Below are 15,460 nucleotides of genomic sequence, written 5' to 3'. Positions count from 1 at the left end.
TCTGCTCATTTTGCTCAGCTGATTCAGGTTTTCCTGGCCAAACACAACACTGCTGTTATTCCCTACTCTCTCACACACACTTCTCCCAGTGATTCTGCCTTTTATAGAAGCATTTTTGAAAGTCCTCCTTCAGCACGGTGTCCGGCTGGGCTGTCGCATTCCTCATGAAGTCTTCTCGTGACTCAAATCGAGTCCCTTTTTACTGTCATTTTAAATAGCCAAAAATCTGAGAAAGCCACATCAGCAGAGTAGGAAGTCTGAACGAATTACAGGAGTGATGCTTTGGCCAAAAAAGAAAAAAAAAACATGAATGAACCAACCACATACCCAAATCCTCTGTCAAAATTCTCTGCTTCAAGTTGTGTTATACGTATTAAAATCAACGGTGGCACAGTACATGTCTGTACTCTTTGGCTTGATGCTCACATCTGGCGTGCTCTGCGGACATGAAAAAATTCATGCATGCCCAAGGAGGTTCCCTACACCTCCTCACCAAATGGCACCTTGTATGCTTTATTTGTTTCCATGTGATAAAATAATGGTGCATACTTTGTGCATGCACCTCATGTACTGATCTGAATGGGTATTGTCTGAAATCTTGTTTTCGGGACTATATGTTGTTTTTAATTTGTCTGGCTGGTCCTGCAACTCAGTGACTTGCATATCAAAATACTGCATTACCATCAATGGTCACAAGATGGCATAATATACACAAAGCTGCTACTGTATATCTGAATGAGGCATTGTCTGGTCCACACTCCAGAGCAAAGATGGCAGTAATGCACCATTAAGCTGGATCCCAACCTACTGCGTGCTGGGTAATCGGGAGAGTCGGGAGTTTTCCCGGTGGGCTGGTCCAACCTGGGGCCGTTGTGAGGGAGTGTTAATATATGCATACATATATGACCACCACTAACTGTTAGGCTACACAGCAAGACACTTGGGCTGCTGTATCTTAAAGAGAAGACATTAAGTGTTATAAATGTTTTACAATCACGAAATAACTTAAGACTGCTTCCTTTGCAATGCTGTTATCTTTTCCAAAGCCTAAGGTAGGGACATACCATTACATGTTAACACCCCTATGCATTCATTACAGTTAGTTCAGTCCAATCAAGCCCTGTGCGCCCAGATGGGACTTGCGCTACGAGCAAGTATAGGAAGAGTGGCCCGTGAGTGAAAAGATGGACAGAAAAAAGCCAGGTGGAGCTGAAAAGGCTAGATTAAGAAAAGAAAGGCTTTGGAGGAAGATGCTGCCAAGTGTGCAAAGCTCACAGATATTTTTTCAAGAAGACAGAGCGAAGAGGGAAATGGTAAATAGGGCTACGTGCCTGTTGATGCAACATTTGTAGTACAGTACCACCTCTTCCAGCTTCTTACAGACTTCACTGACGATATTTTCAATCATTGTACTTGGCTCCAGCTCAAACTGTGCGACAAAACCGCAGGGTTTAAACGTTCAGAGCGCACGATTCATGTTCTTACACTGTACGTTCAAAAACCACACGTTGGGAAGCAAAACCTAACTTTTTTTTTTTTTCTTTTTCTTTTTTTCTGCGCTGTTGAAGCAGCGCTACATGTGTCTACGCGCTGATTACGTCGCGCACTGTGCATGTGCAAACACCGGCGAGAGCAGTGATCTCATGTAAAGTCTTGTGTTTTTTTTTTTTGTTTTTTTTTTTTGCGTTCCCTCACAATAACCTAATATCATATTAAAGTTCATGCCTGTCAGCGTGCACAGTGAGTGGAATCAGGTGGGGGGAGACTGAATGCATATGCGCGCACACACACACACACACACACACACACACACACACACACACACACACACACACACACACACACACACACAGCAGACAGCAAGGTGATTCACAAGAGGATGGAAAAAAGAAAACAAACATAACAGGTGCTTCTACTTACACTGTTGTATAAATAAACTATATTTCATATCGTAAATCCTGTTGTCTGCTGTGTGTGTGTGCGCGTGCGCGCACGCATATGCGTTCAGTCTCCCCCCACCTGATTCTACTCACTGCGCGCTGATAGGCATGAACTTTAATATGATATTAGGTTATTGCGAGGGAACGCAATTAAAAAAAAAAAACAAGACTTTACATGAGATCATTGTTTGCTCTCTCCGGTGTTTGCACATGCACAGTGCGCGAGGTAATCAGCGCGTAGACGCTTGTAGCGCTGCTTCAACAGCGCGGAACCCTCGCGAGTCACGAAGGCCGACCAAAATATCAAGCAGGTTTGATTTTCATCTGACCATATGATTCCCCATCGGGAGGTGGTCGTCAGATGTTAAACGCAGCTCGTTACTCTGTGTAGACTGCACGATGCAGGAAGCTGAAACTCGGTGCGATCCAAAAAATTCTCGCATGAGTGAAAAATCGGCTGAAAAAGGGCCAAAACTCGCAGTGTAAACCCACCTTAACTTTTTCTTTCTATTATAAGCCAACCAATTTTCACAGTCAGTCAGCACATAAATGCTAGATTTAATGCCCCAGCAGAACTCTTATTATCTCTGTGCAGTTTGTGGGCCCGTTGGATATGAAACTCCCGGGCTGAAAAATGTTCCCAGCACGCCCCTGATCCCAACCATTGAAAACAACAAGAAGAAGAAGAAAGTCTGAATGAGGAGGATGTTTGGGGTCTTAGAGAATGAGTGGAATTAATAAATCATGCTCTCAAACTGAAACGCCACACTCTTGAATAAAGAGAGGGATTAACCTTCATACTACTTAGCACTCAACTTGTTTGCACTTTGTGGAAGATCTACAGGACAATGAGGAAGATGGCTAGGCTAAAGTAAATGTAGCCACAATGTTTTAAAAAAATGTATAATTAATCAAAGGTTTGTGTACATTCACCAACTTAAATGTGCATGGGTTTAGCTTTGTTTTAACATTTTTCCTCTGTTCAGTGGTGATGAGATGTACTTTACTCTTGGATTCTTTGTGCCTTATACAATAACATTAATAAGCCCAGTAGCTTCTGCTCACTAATGTGGTGTTTGCGTTAGAACTAAATAATGCATCAATTGAACATATTTTGCTTCTTCTTTTTGCATGAAGCAGAACCACCATCAAAAATTAGGTGACATATATATGTTTTTCCAACTGATGATGCATTTTTGGACAGATACGACTAATATTCCCATGTGACATATGGTCCAGAAGATATGGAAATTTAAAGGCATAGTTTTCAGAAGGTTTCCGTCAAGTCTGGTTCATAATTTGCCATAACTCTAGTGTTAATTTTGTCAGACAAGATAAGCACAAATATCTTCCTCATAACAAAAATGAGACAATGAAACTATGTCAGTGTTTTAAAATGCTCAGTTTAAAATAACATGCATTATTGTTGCTGAAAAAGACAAGACTAAAATGTCTTGCATAAAACTAAAATAAAATATCTCTCTATTTTCATCAACAAGCTCTTAAGCTTTGAAAATCTTTCCAAAATGTGTTGCATTCAGCAGAGTTTGCATTTATGCTGCCCTGTGGCAAAATCGTCAAGGCTGGACACAACATATACGAGGTATGTTAGAAAACTATCCGACCTTTTCATTTTTGCAAAAACTATATGATTTGAATCATGTGCGCTTGCATCAGCCGAGCTTGAACCTTTGTGTGCATGCGTGAGTTTTTTCACGCCTGTTGGTTGCGTCATTTGCCTGTGAGCACGCTTTGAGTGAGCAGTGGTCCACCCACCTCGTCGGATTTTTATTGTGAGGAAAATGTCTGAACGATTTGGAGCTTTGCTGCATCAAATTTTCCAGAAACTGTGAGAGACAGCCAGGTGGAAACCATTCAGAAGATTCAGACGGCTTTCAGGGACGATTCTATGGGGATCACACAGATTAAGGAGTGTTACAACTGGTTTAAAGATGGCGCACAATGGCGGAGGGCACGCAGCGCTCCGAGCGGCTATCAGCAGGCTGAAACGACTAGATCATTTCCAAACTGAACGCTGTGTTGATCCGGGACGTCGTCTGACTGCTACAGAAATGGCAGAAGAGGTGGACATACCACTTTTTCGGCACATTCCACTGTTACAGGAGTTTTTGTCATGGAAAGAGGAGCAGAGGAATTCGCCACGGAGCCGCTAATGGTGCGGGACAAAAGCACCTCCATGTTGTAACATGTCCAGCTCTTGCACCATTCGGAAGATTCAGACGGCTTTCGGTGGCTTTTCAGTCGTGTGACTATCCGAGAAATTGTGGACGACACTGGACCACTGCTCACTCAAAGCATGCTCACAGGCGAATGACGCAACCGACAGGCATGAAAAAAATCATGCATGCGCACAAAGGTTCAATCTTGGCTGATGCAAGCGCACATGATTCAAATCCATATAGTTTTTGCAAAAAATAAAAAGGTCGGATAGTTTTCTAACAGATCTTGTAAAATGTACCACGGGCGTGTTTAAGAGTGCAATCAAACGTTCAAAAATCAGTTTTTAAAATGCCCTTGTCTCTGTTTTGTTTGATTCTGATTGCTGCATCTGCTCCTAAGTCTCCTGTGTGCAGGAGGGGGGCAGCGGGTCATCCTGTCATGTGTTTGAGCATCGATCTATAAAGGCCACTAGAGTGGACACCAGCATCCAGAAAGTTAACTAACATTTTTCTTACAAACTAGGAACCTAAAACCTGAAACAAACACAACAGACTGTGTTTAAGAAGACAACGGGCACAAATTACATTACACATCAGGGGATTAGTGAAGAAATAAATAATTAATAAACATGCTTTCCCTAATAATTAATAAACCCTTTCCATCCGACACCAATGACAAACATTTAATGTAAAAAGAGTTTATAATTACACTCTGTCTCACAGTGTTAAAGTGTCTGATTGGCTCTCTGATGCTCAGGTTTAAGTTACTGTGTGTTAGTTTACATTTACACTCTTTCTCACGGTGTTAAAGTGTCTGATCGGGTGATAAAATTAACACGACAAGTCTGTGCATCTGCTCTGGTCAATGAGCGCAGCTGAAGATCAGATACTGTTTTCCGTGTGCAACATGTTTTTTCTTTGATGTGCTCACCTGTTCTTCGGTCATAGAATTCTCCTTCATTGACAAAGACCTTATCAAATATAATGGTTCCAGCCTTCTCCATGGCAACTGTGAGGGCAGCAGAAAATGATAATCTGGGTACATGAGCATCTGCACCGGGCAGACCTGGTGGCAAAAAACAAACAAACAAATTTTAGGCCTATATTTATTAATGTATCAAGTCCAAAGTAAGGACTCAATAGACAAAAGGCTGATTTCAGATGACATTCATAGCATAACAGGCTTTGACATTAAGTATTTCCATGTGTCCTACATTAAAAAAGGAACTCATACAGCAGGTGGATCTGTTGGACTACAAATATAAAAAATGGGGTTTGATGCAGTTGTATGATTCGTGCTAGCTGTCTTCTTGGATAAGACACTTTGCTCCACTCCACCCAGCTGTAATGGGTACCATTCTTTACTGGAGAAGTACCCTTCAGATGGACTGGTGTCCCATCCAGAGGCAGTCATAGACGCTCATCTGCTTTAGGCTATGATATCTCTCTGGATAAGCACCAGCCCAGTCAGTCTTGAGGAAATACTGAATCAACTCAGCAATGATATGGCACATTAATTAAATTATAACAGTCAAAGTTAATATAAAAAAAAACTAGTAGTCTGTCTATATCTGTGGGTACACTAGACATGAATCCATCTTGACTAGAATTTGCTTGCTGTTACATGTCCACAGAAATTGTGTGATGTGGTCTATATTAGGTTTACAATAGTTGATCAACAGATGTTAGTAGTCCCGAATGAGTTGTTAAATGGAGCTTCAAGTAATAATGCAGGGGAGGTGACGGTCTAGTGGTTAAGCATCGGGCTTGAGACCGGAAGATCCTTGGTTCAAATCCCAGCCTGACCGGAAAATCACTAAGGGCCCTTAGGCAAGGTCCTTAATCCCCTACATGCTCTCGGTGTGTAGTGAGCACATTGTATGACAGCACCATGACATTGCAGTCAATGTGAAGCATTATTGTAAAGCGTTTTGAGTGTCTGATGTAGATGGAAAAACACTATATAAATGCAGTCCATTTAAAGCTTTTAGTAAAGCAATTGCCTGGGAAGCATGTTGAAGTGTTGCAGGGCTTACTACTGATGGCAAATCCCATTTTCTAAGGGATGCTACAAGCTGGCACCCTATCAGCAATTTCTTATGTATGTTTTTGTCCATCAGTGGAACATCCTAAAGATTCCTGAAGACATCCAGGTTTGTATTGTCCTTTATGTAAATATCTGAGTATTATATGAGTAAAGCGACGCGCAGCCACGCGAAACTCGCTCATGGTGCAGGGAGTCCCAAACAGGAAGTGCCAAATTTTGAGTCCACAGTGAAACAGGAAATGTCAAATACTTCCTGGATCAAGACGTCCTGGATTGACAGACGAGATCTCATGGATTCTCACGGGAATACAGTGGCAAGTTCACACTGAAACAGGAAGTGCCAAATGTTGAGTGCACAGTGAAACAGGAAATGTGAATTGTTGAGTACTTCCTGGATTCTATGAGATGAGATCTCAAGGGATATCGCGGGAATTGAGTGGCAAGTTGAGACTGAAACAGGAAATGCCAAATTTTGAGTCCACAGTGAAAAAGGAAATGTCAAATGTTGAACACTTCCTGGCATGGGTGGAACTAGAGCAGAGGCCAGAGTTGCACTGCACTCCCCTGAAATCTGATTGGATACAGATGACTGACATGTCACGGCACCGCATGCCTGGTTGAGAAGAGCTGCATTTTGAAATTGGTGACACATATTGACTTAGTAGAAGAAGAAAAATGTCTGACTTAGATTTTAATTGAACACGTCATTTGAACCATGGACTAATAATGACACCAAAGTTATATTGGTGAGTAAACGGCCTAGCGACGTATACATTTGTGTCAAAAGTTTACATACCCTAGCAGAAGTTTATTTATTTATTATTTATTTATTTTGGCCATTTTTCAGAGAAATGAATGACAACACAAAAACTTTTTTCCACTCATGGTTAGTGGTTGGGTGAAGCCATTTATTGTCAAACAACTGTGTTTTCTCTTTTTAAATCATAATGACAACATAAACTGCCCAAATGACCCTGATCAAAAAGTTTACATACTCCTTTTCTTAATACTGTGTGTTGCCCCCTTTAACATAATTGACAGCTTGGAGTCTTTTGTGGTCTTTGTGGACGAGGCTCTCTGATGGTGAAGCTGCTACTGAATATGTTTCGGACTTTATTTACATCAATTACAAAGAAATACAAACAATATGGCACTCTGTGGTAAATCTGCATGGAGTAGACAGTTCTCAAAAACTGAATGTGCAAGAAGTAGAAGAGTGAGGAAAGCCACCAAGACACCCAAACAACCCAGGAGAAGTTATGGGCTTATGTGGCTGTGATTGGAGAAATTGTGCACAGTGCAAACTTTGCATTTTGCATCACTACTCTTAGCTTCATAGTGGAGTAGAGCAGAGAAGGATTTCTTTCACCAAAACAGATCAAATCCAGGCTTGCATCTCAGATGTACCTTCTGGCAGTTTGTAGCTAAACTTTCAGGTCGTCTTTTTAAGAAAATCCTCCTCTATACCACTTCATCATGAAGATGGATAACTGGTGATACACAGTTATACCTTTTGATCAGGTTCATTTGGGTAGTCTCTGTTGTCATTATGATTCAAAAAGCGTAAACACTGTTGTTTGCCAATAAATGGCTTCACTCGACCATTAACCATGAGTAGAAAAAGTTGGGATGGGACAGGGCCCTAAAAGTAATAGATTTTGTGCTTTATCTTAACAAGCTATGGCACACGGTCTATGTTGGCATAGACCAGGGGTTCCAACGCCATTTATGATTTGCACACCCTGTGTAATCTGAGTGCAAAATACAGAAACAGGTTGTGTTTATTCTCTTAATTACTAAAAAAATAGTGTTTTGTAGCTTTGTTGATACAGCTGTGACTCTTGAATTGCTAAGATTCACATTACTTGTAAAAATGCATCTAGACTTTCTTTCTTTTTTTTTTTTTTTTGAACTTTTATTAAAACTGAACATTACTTGACATGAAACCACACTCGTTTAGGACAATTAATTCCAACTTGGTGAAAATTCACAATGAGCAAGAAACATTAAAGAGAGAGCGAGAAAAAAAGGATAACATGACTACTTTCTTAAATAAATGTCCCTCTTTAAACTCAGGATAGTTGTAATTCTTCCATACAATTTACAGACTTTAATCTTTGGATCCATTGATCCAAAGTAGGCGAATGCGGCTTCAACCAATTAGCTGTGATCACTTTGTGGGCAACCACTAGTAAAATGTTAAAATATGTATTACTTTCCTTTTCCCAAGCATCATTTGTTTGACCACTTAATATTATTCGATGAGCCTCAAATGGTACATTTAAATTTAGGATTTTCTTAATTTTTTTTATTTACATTATCCCAAAAAATCTTTGCCTTTGGACATTCCCAGAAAATGTGAGAAGTCACCCAGCTGTTCACAGTTTCGCCAACAGAGGGCGCTTATGTCATTGTTAAATTTGGCTACAATGGTAGGCGTCCTAAAAAATCTCATTCTTAACTTCCAACTAAACTCTCTCCAATTTGGGCTGTTGAGACATCTGTGCCACTCCCCACATGAATTCTCCCAGTCTATGTCCTCAATGATTGTATTAAGGTCTAACTCCCATTTATTTTTTTTTATGTCCAATGTATTTTCCTCTTGTTCTGTATGAATAATTTTATATAAAGAAATGATCTTTTTCAATTCCTTTTATCTTCCACAACCTCTAAGCATTATTGCTTAAAATCTGTTGGCTGTGTTATGGATAAGACGCGGATTGAGGAGCGGTCCAGTATCTGACTGAACCCAGCATGAAATAATCAGAAGCAGTTCCAAAAAGAAAACACATTTATTTTTCTCCCTTTGTGCTATACATGAAATACTAAATAATTAAAGTTCTGGTGAGGTGAAAAGGCGGCGCGCTCTCTCAGCGTCTCAACAGTCCGAACGTTCAGGACTCAGGAGTTCCGCCAACACCGTCCCATCAAACCCCAGGAGACACCCCCACAACCCAGGAACCCCACCCCAGCCCAACACGGCCGGTCGGCCCCACAGTCAACCTCCCCCCCAGAGGACCATCCCATCAAACCCCGGGGGGAAACAGGAGGAAACAAAAACCCCAAACCCCCAGGGATTTCCAAAAACCACCCCAGGAGCAAACAAAAACTACAGAAAGCCCCATTGACCTCCCCAGCACCCCGAAAGACCCTCCAGGTCCGTCGGGAAACATGTCGTGGCAATCGGCACAGGACTACTAAGCCGGAGAAGCCAATAGGAAAAACGCAACCCAGCTCCACCCCCAAGGGCAGGGGAAAACCGGCAAGACGGCCGGTGTCGACCCCCCGACTATACTCCAGCCTACCGGGAGGGGTGGGCAGCGGAAAAGGCGTACGGCACTGATCGGCCCCACCGATATCCCCACTGCCCGACACCTCAGCAATGCCAATGGCGAACGGTCAGAGGCACGCTGAGGCTGGAGAGGAACCGGGAAACAACTAAATCTAAGAAAAGAGCCCTGGACCCCCCCCCCCCCCCCCCAGGTGCAGAGGTCCTCATGGGAATGCCCAGCAACCAACCTGCACCACCCCACAACACCAAAGACGAACGGCCAGAAGTGTGTGAGGCTGGGGTTAGGGGACAGGGAAATAAAAACCAACAAAATAAAACGACCCATTCCGCTAACAAAAATTAAATAACTATAAACAATAAAAAAAAAAACACACGCTTACCTGAGTCCAAACGAACTCCGACCAGCCAGCCTGTTCACCCCACCAGAACTACCTCAAGTGCTATACACAAAACCTGGTTTACAAAAACTCCCATTTATATCCCACAAAATGTCCATAAAACACCTGGAGCCATATTACGATGCTGTCTCCTGACGCTCGTTTGACCGGGGCAATATGGCTATTCTGACCCTTCCAAGTTGCATTGGCTCGTCCACTAGAGTAGCTAGAGGTCCCGTCGGAGGAGTCTCAGAGGAACGAAGAAGAGGCGGTCCGGACTTGTGTCGGGGAAAACCCCGAGACAAAACACCCCGCTCGGACACTCGCCCTCTCTCTCGTCCACGCTCCCTAATCCGATCGTCTAGACGAATAACCAAGGATATTAACTCATCTAAATCCTTCGGTTCGTCACGGACGGCTAGCTCGTCTTTCAGGGAGTCATTCAACCCGTCTACAAACACCCCCCTCAAAGCAGCAGCATTCCAACCAGACTGAGCGGATAAGACTCGAAAATCCACAGAATAATCAGCTGCGCTTCGTCGCCCCTGTCGGAGGTTCAGCAATCATTGAACCACGGTATTTGTTTTCATCGGATGATCAAAAAACAAACGAAGTTCACGGGAAAATTCGTCAAAGGATTCTAGCAGTGATGATTTATTGCTCCACAACGCCGTGACCCACGCCAGGGCGTCACCTCGCAACAGATTAATAACATATGCAACTCGGCTACTCAGAGGAGAAAGACGCCGGTCGCTGAGCAAAAACCAAAGAACACTGCATCAAAAACGGCACAAGCCTCCACATTTCCCGAATAGGGCTCCGGATGACATATAACCAGTTCAGGAGCCGAATCTCCAGACGGCGAATTTATCTGCACCGGGCTCGATGGAACCGGAGCTGCAATCACAGGAAGCGGAACAGCCTGAGCTACAAGCTCCGTAACACGGGCGTCTGTCTGTTTAATTTGAATCGAAAGGTGCTGCACTTGCTCCCAAATCATCTCCAGGTGCTTCTGGACTTTCTCCTGAAATGGAACTGCTTCTGCCGCTGGGTCCATATTGGTTTGGCCGGAGAATTCTGTTATGGATAAGACGTGGATTGAGGAGCGGTCCAGTATCTGACTGAACCCAGCATGAAATAATCAGAAGCAGTTCCAAAAAGAAAACACATTTATTTTTCTCCCTTTGTGCTATACATGAAATACTAAATAATTAAAGTTCTGGTGAGGTGAAAAGGCGGTGCGCGCTCTCAGCGTCTCAACAGTCGGAGTCCGAACGTTCAGGGCTCAGGAGTTCCGCCAACACCCCCCCCCCCCCCCCCAGGTGACTTTCCCAGACTGTACTCTGCGAAGGAGGAACAGAGATGAGATTATTCAACACTTATTACTATGAAATATTGTTTAGAGGCAAACTTATCAGCTACACGTTTAGGTCTGGTTTCAAACTTAGTTCAAAGAGGCTGCTGCTCACAGCTAGTGGAGGATCATTAATCCACACGCCACTGCCATGAGGAGCACACCAAACAATTTCCACCAATAATTACTTATAGCTGCGTATAAACGCCAATCTACATTCACGGATAAACTTTTCAGAATATTCACCTCTGTCGTGTGCTGACAACGTTTGCCTCTCACCCTTGTCCTCCTTCACAGGCGCAATGTCAGACTCTGAAACGGCCCTCAGCGTCCCCACACGGTCGTCACAAGGTCGTATTCTCCGGCAATGTTATCCAACTCACTGCTGGTTTAAATGTAGTTCCTCATCACTACATTGGTACCAGCTGGAAGTCCTCAGATCTGCACGTGAACATCACAGGTGTCGTGGATTGTCCTGATAGAGAGCCGCACGAGAATGCAACAGGTGCAGCCAATCATTGTAACAGAGGAAAGAGACTCTTCTGCAGCACATTTTCCTCAGAGAACAGCCCCAAATCATCTGGGAAGGAAAATAAACACAAAACAACCCAACCTTGTCCAGCCAGACCCCCCCAACACACAACAGGCTGTTCCCTAACTTTATCAAATTCTTTATGTTTCTCCAAGTAATGTCTTGTTTGAAAGAATTGAAATAGGTCATAGGTCACTGTTAGGTAATTGGAATTCACTTTGAATTTTGGAGAAAGATTTAAGGTTTGTACCAATGAATAATTGATTTATTGTAGACAGACCCTTATCTGCCCACCTTTTAAAACCACCATCCAGCCTCATAGGTAGAAAATCTGTCATATTTGCTATTTTAGTAGCTCTAGATAAACTAAGAGGTAATTTCAATTGTTTCAGAATATTTTCCCAAACACTAATTGTAAACTTGACCCACTCCTTTTGAATTTTCAGTTTTTGTTGTTGTTTTGTGTCCATAAATATCAACGCTGATACTGGTCTATCTGGCAGTGAGCATTGCTCTAACTGCAGCCATCTTGTGTGCTTATCCATCCTGATCCATGTGACCAAAGCTTTAAGCTGGGTCACCCAATAGTAGCTCTTAAGATTTGGAAGGGCTAATCCACCTTTTCCTTTAGCGGAGTTCAGAACTTTAAGTCTCACTCTAGGCCGTTTGTTTTGCCAAATAAATTTGGATATCAGCCTATCTACATGGTGCTGCTAGGAACTGTAACTGGAAGGGAATGAAAAAGAAAAAGAAACCATGGCAAAACATTCCTTCTTATGCTGCATTTACGATGACAAGTTATGAATGCCACGAAGTATGCATTCTTGGCTGCTGATCATGAATGTGATGATTTGAGGCAGAGGTGTCAGGTGTCCTCAGGAACTGCTGCAACCTGTTACCATGCGTTATGATTAATGGCACGTGTTGCTAGCGAATTATCAGGAACCATTATGCACGGTCAAGAATAATGTTCCGCTCTGTTCCGCGCTATTGCGTGTAACAGCGCATCGTTACGTTCTGTCACATTGTGAATGAGGAACATTGTCTCCACACACACACACACACACACACACACACACACACACACACACACACACACACACACACACACACACACACACACACACACACACACACACACACCCATAGTCATCCTACCAGCTGCTGAACAATTCAGATAGCTCCACTTTGCTCCTCAAAATCTAGATTAATCCACGGCAGAAGACTTGCATGCTTAGCTGTGCCATGGAGTGGCACAGAGAGGAGGAGGATACAGAGAGAGCCAGATGTGTGGCTCCATGCAGCGCTCGTTGCACTCGTTTTCCCAAACATCAGGGACAGCAGCAGCAGGTGGAACACCTGCAGGAGCGCGCTGATGAGCATTGGAACGAGACTTTTAGCCAACTTGGCGTCACTGTCCTTCTTCAGCATTACTGCAGCAATGAAACTGAATGCGGTGCAGCAGGGTTTAATGGTGCGCACGTCAGAGAAGAACGTTGTCACACCAAGCTAACTCTAGAGTAGTCATTTCAACAAACATATTTTATTTCTATATGGAAATGTTACAACAAAAGGATGAATGACACTGATTGCTGTATTTTTTTGTGTGTTACAGCTTTACAATTTCATTAAATGAGATGAAGCCAACTCTCATTCTGTTCACTGTCTGTCATAGCTAGATTACAGCACATCTAGTGAGGACAGAACAGTAAAGAGCCTTATAAACAGCAGGCAGCACCAGAAGCTGTTACTTCAGTCATCCGGTCATCATGTGGCAGCCAGCGGACCCACAACCTCAAAGTCAAGTAAGAAGCCACATATAGGAGAGTCAAGGGGAGCAGTTTGAAATGAGGTCTCGTTGCTCTGGATCGTCAAGTCTTCCAGGTCATCCGCAAGCGTTGCAGCACTCAAAGCGCGAGTCAAAGCTGGGGCTGCACAAGCACAGTTGGCCTATGCAGAAGAGGAAGCTGAGGCCATGAAACAACAGGCTGAAATTCAAGTTCAACTACACATCCTAAAGGTAAAGAAAGAAGCAGCAGCTGCAGCAGCAGAAGCGGATATTCTCGAGGCAGCCACTCAGTATGAAGAACAGCAACCTCTCTGCCAAGATCGTCTGTCCGACAACTCTGTGGACCCCAGACAAAGGGTTCAGAATTACATTGACAGTCAAGTCTTCCTGCCAGACAACCAAATGTTAACACAACCTCTAATACTTAACATAAACCCCATTCACCAAGATGAAATCCCAAATGCTGACGCTCAAGCCAATCCCCCTTGATGATGTCAAGCTGAAAACACAACAACAACAAAGTCCTGTAGCTTACAACCACACGTCAACACCCGAGCCTCGCTCTGTGTATCCAGCAGCAAACTACCAATACCAGCCATTCAGTTAATCTCCATTTAACGCTCAGCAAACATCCAACAGCAATGATGTAGCTAAATATTTGATGAGACGTGAACTTGTGACAGGAACAATGCAGAAATTTGATGATGACCCACAAAACTATCGTGGATGGAAATTCTCATTTCTGAACATCACCAAAGACCTATCTTTGTCACCCAGAGAAGAACTAGATCTCCTTTTGAAATGGCTCGGACCAAAGTCAACAGAACAAGCAAAGAGAATCAGTGCAGCTCAAATCAACAACTTCACTGCAGCTCTCCAAATGGTTTGGCAGCACCTAGAAGAAACATATGGTGCACCAGAGGTAATAGAACATGCCCTCTTTAAGAAAATTGAGGACTTTCCCAGAATCACCTCTAGAGACAATGTTAAACTAAGAGAGCTAGGGGACCTCTTACTTGAACTTGAACTAGCAAAAGCAGAGGGTTATTCTCCTGGGCTTGCCTTTCTAGATACTGCTCATGGAGTTAATCCCATAGTAGAGAAGTTGCCTTATTCCCTACAAGAAAAGTGGATCTCACACGCTTCTCAATACAAAGTAAATTATAGGGTCACCTTCCCACCTTTTTCTACTTTTTCTAGATTTGTGCAAGAGCAGGCACGCATAAGAAACAATCCCAGCTTCTCTTTTCTATCAGCAGCCCAACCCAAGATTGAGAAATCATTTAAAAACAGAGCTCGCCCTACAATATCAGTGAATAAGAGCGATATAGCACAGGGAACAGTATTTACCGATGGAGATGGAGATCCCGATAAGCAATGTCCTCTCCATAAAAGCCCCATCCCCTCAAAAAATGTCGCGGTTTTTGCAACAAGCCTCTTGAAGAGAGAAAAGCATATTTGAAAGAGAAAGGCATTTGCTTCAAGTGTTGTGCCTCAATAAAACACCAAGCCAAGAACTGTCCAATCAAAGTTACATGCAAAGAATGTCAGAGTGAAAGACACAATACCGCTCTGCATCCCGGCCCTCCTCCATCACCTGACATCACAGCGTCAACAGAGATGGAGCAGCACGGCGGGGAGCCCGAGCCAAGTCCTCCACCACAAGTCTCTGCTACCACAATGTGCACTGAGGTATGTGGGGAACAGCGCAGTCCTAGGTCCTGTGCCAAGATCTGCCTAGCTAAAGTTTATCCAGCAGGCCAATGAGAAAAGGCAGTAAACTTATATGCTGTTATGGATGAGCAGAGTAATCAGTCTCTTGCTCGCTCAGACTTTTTTGACATTTTCAGAGTTAATGGAGGCACAGAGGTTTATACTTTAAAGACATGCTCTGGTGTCATGGAAGTGAGTGGGAGGAGAGCTAAAGACTTTATCATTGAGTCCATGGA

The 15,460-nt window shown here is 43.2% G+C and overlaps 1 protein-coding gene across 2 annotated transcripts in view; it reads right to left on the bottom strand.

The window, feature by feature from the left end:
- The window catches only part of LOC117523498 (EMILIN-1-like), a 115,176-nt gene that overhangs the window by 5,974 nt on the left and 93,742 nt on the right, over positions 1-15,460 (bottom strand). For both annotated transcript variants that reach the window (XM_034185062.1, XM_034185055.1), the window contains exon 13: positions 5,052-5,186. In XM_034185062.1, coding sequence (XP_034040953.1) covers positions 5,052-5,186 — 135 coding nt within the window. The remainder of the gene's footprint in view (positions 1-5,051; positions 5,187-15,460) is intronic.

Source organism: Thalassophryne amazonica, chromosome 2 (assembly GCF_902500255.1).
Source record: "Thalassophryne amazonica chromosome 2, fThaAma1.1, whole genome shotgun sequence".
Classification (NCBI taxonomy): domain Eukaryota; kingdom Metazoa; phylum Chordata; class Actinopteri; order Batrachoidiformes; family Batrachoididae; genus Thalassophryne; species Thalassophryne amazonica.
Note: the sequence above shows the minus strand (reverse complement) of the source record. Positions and strands in the feature narration are given on the sequence as shown.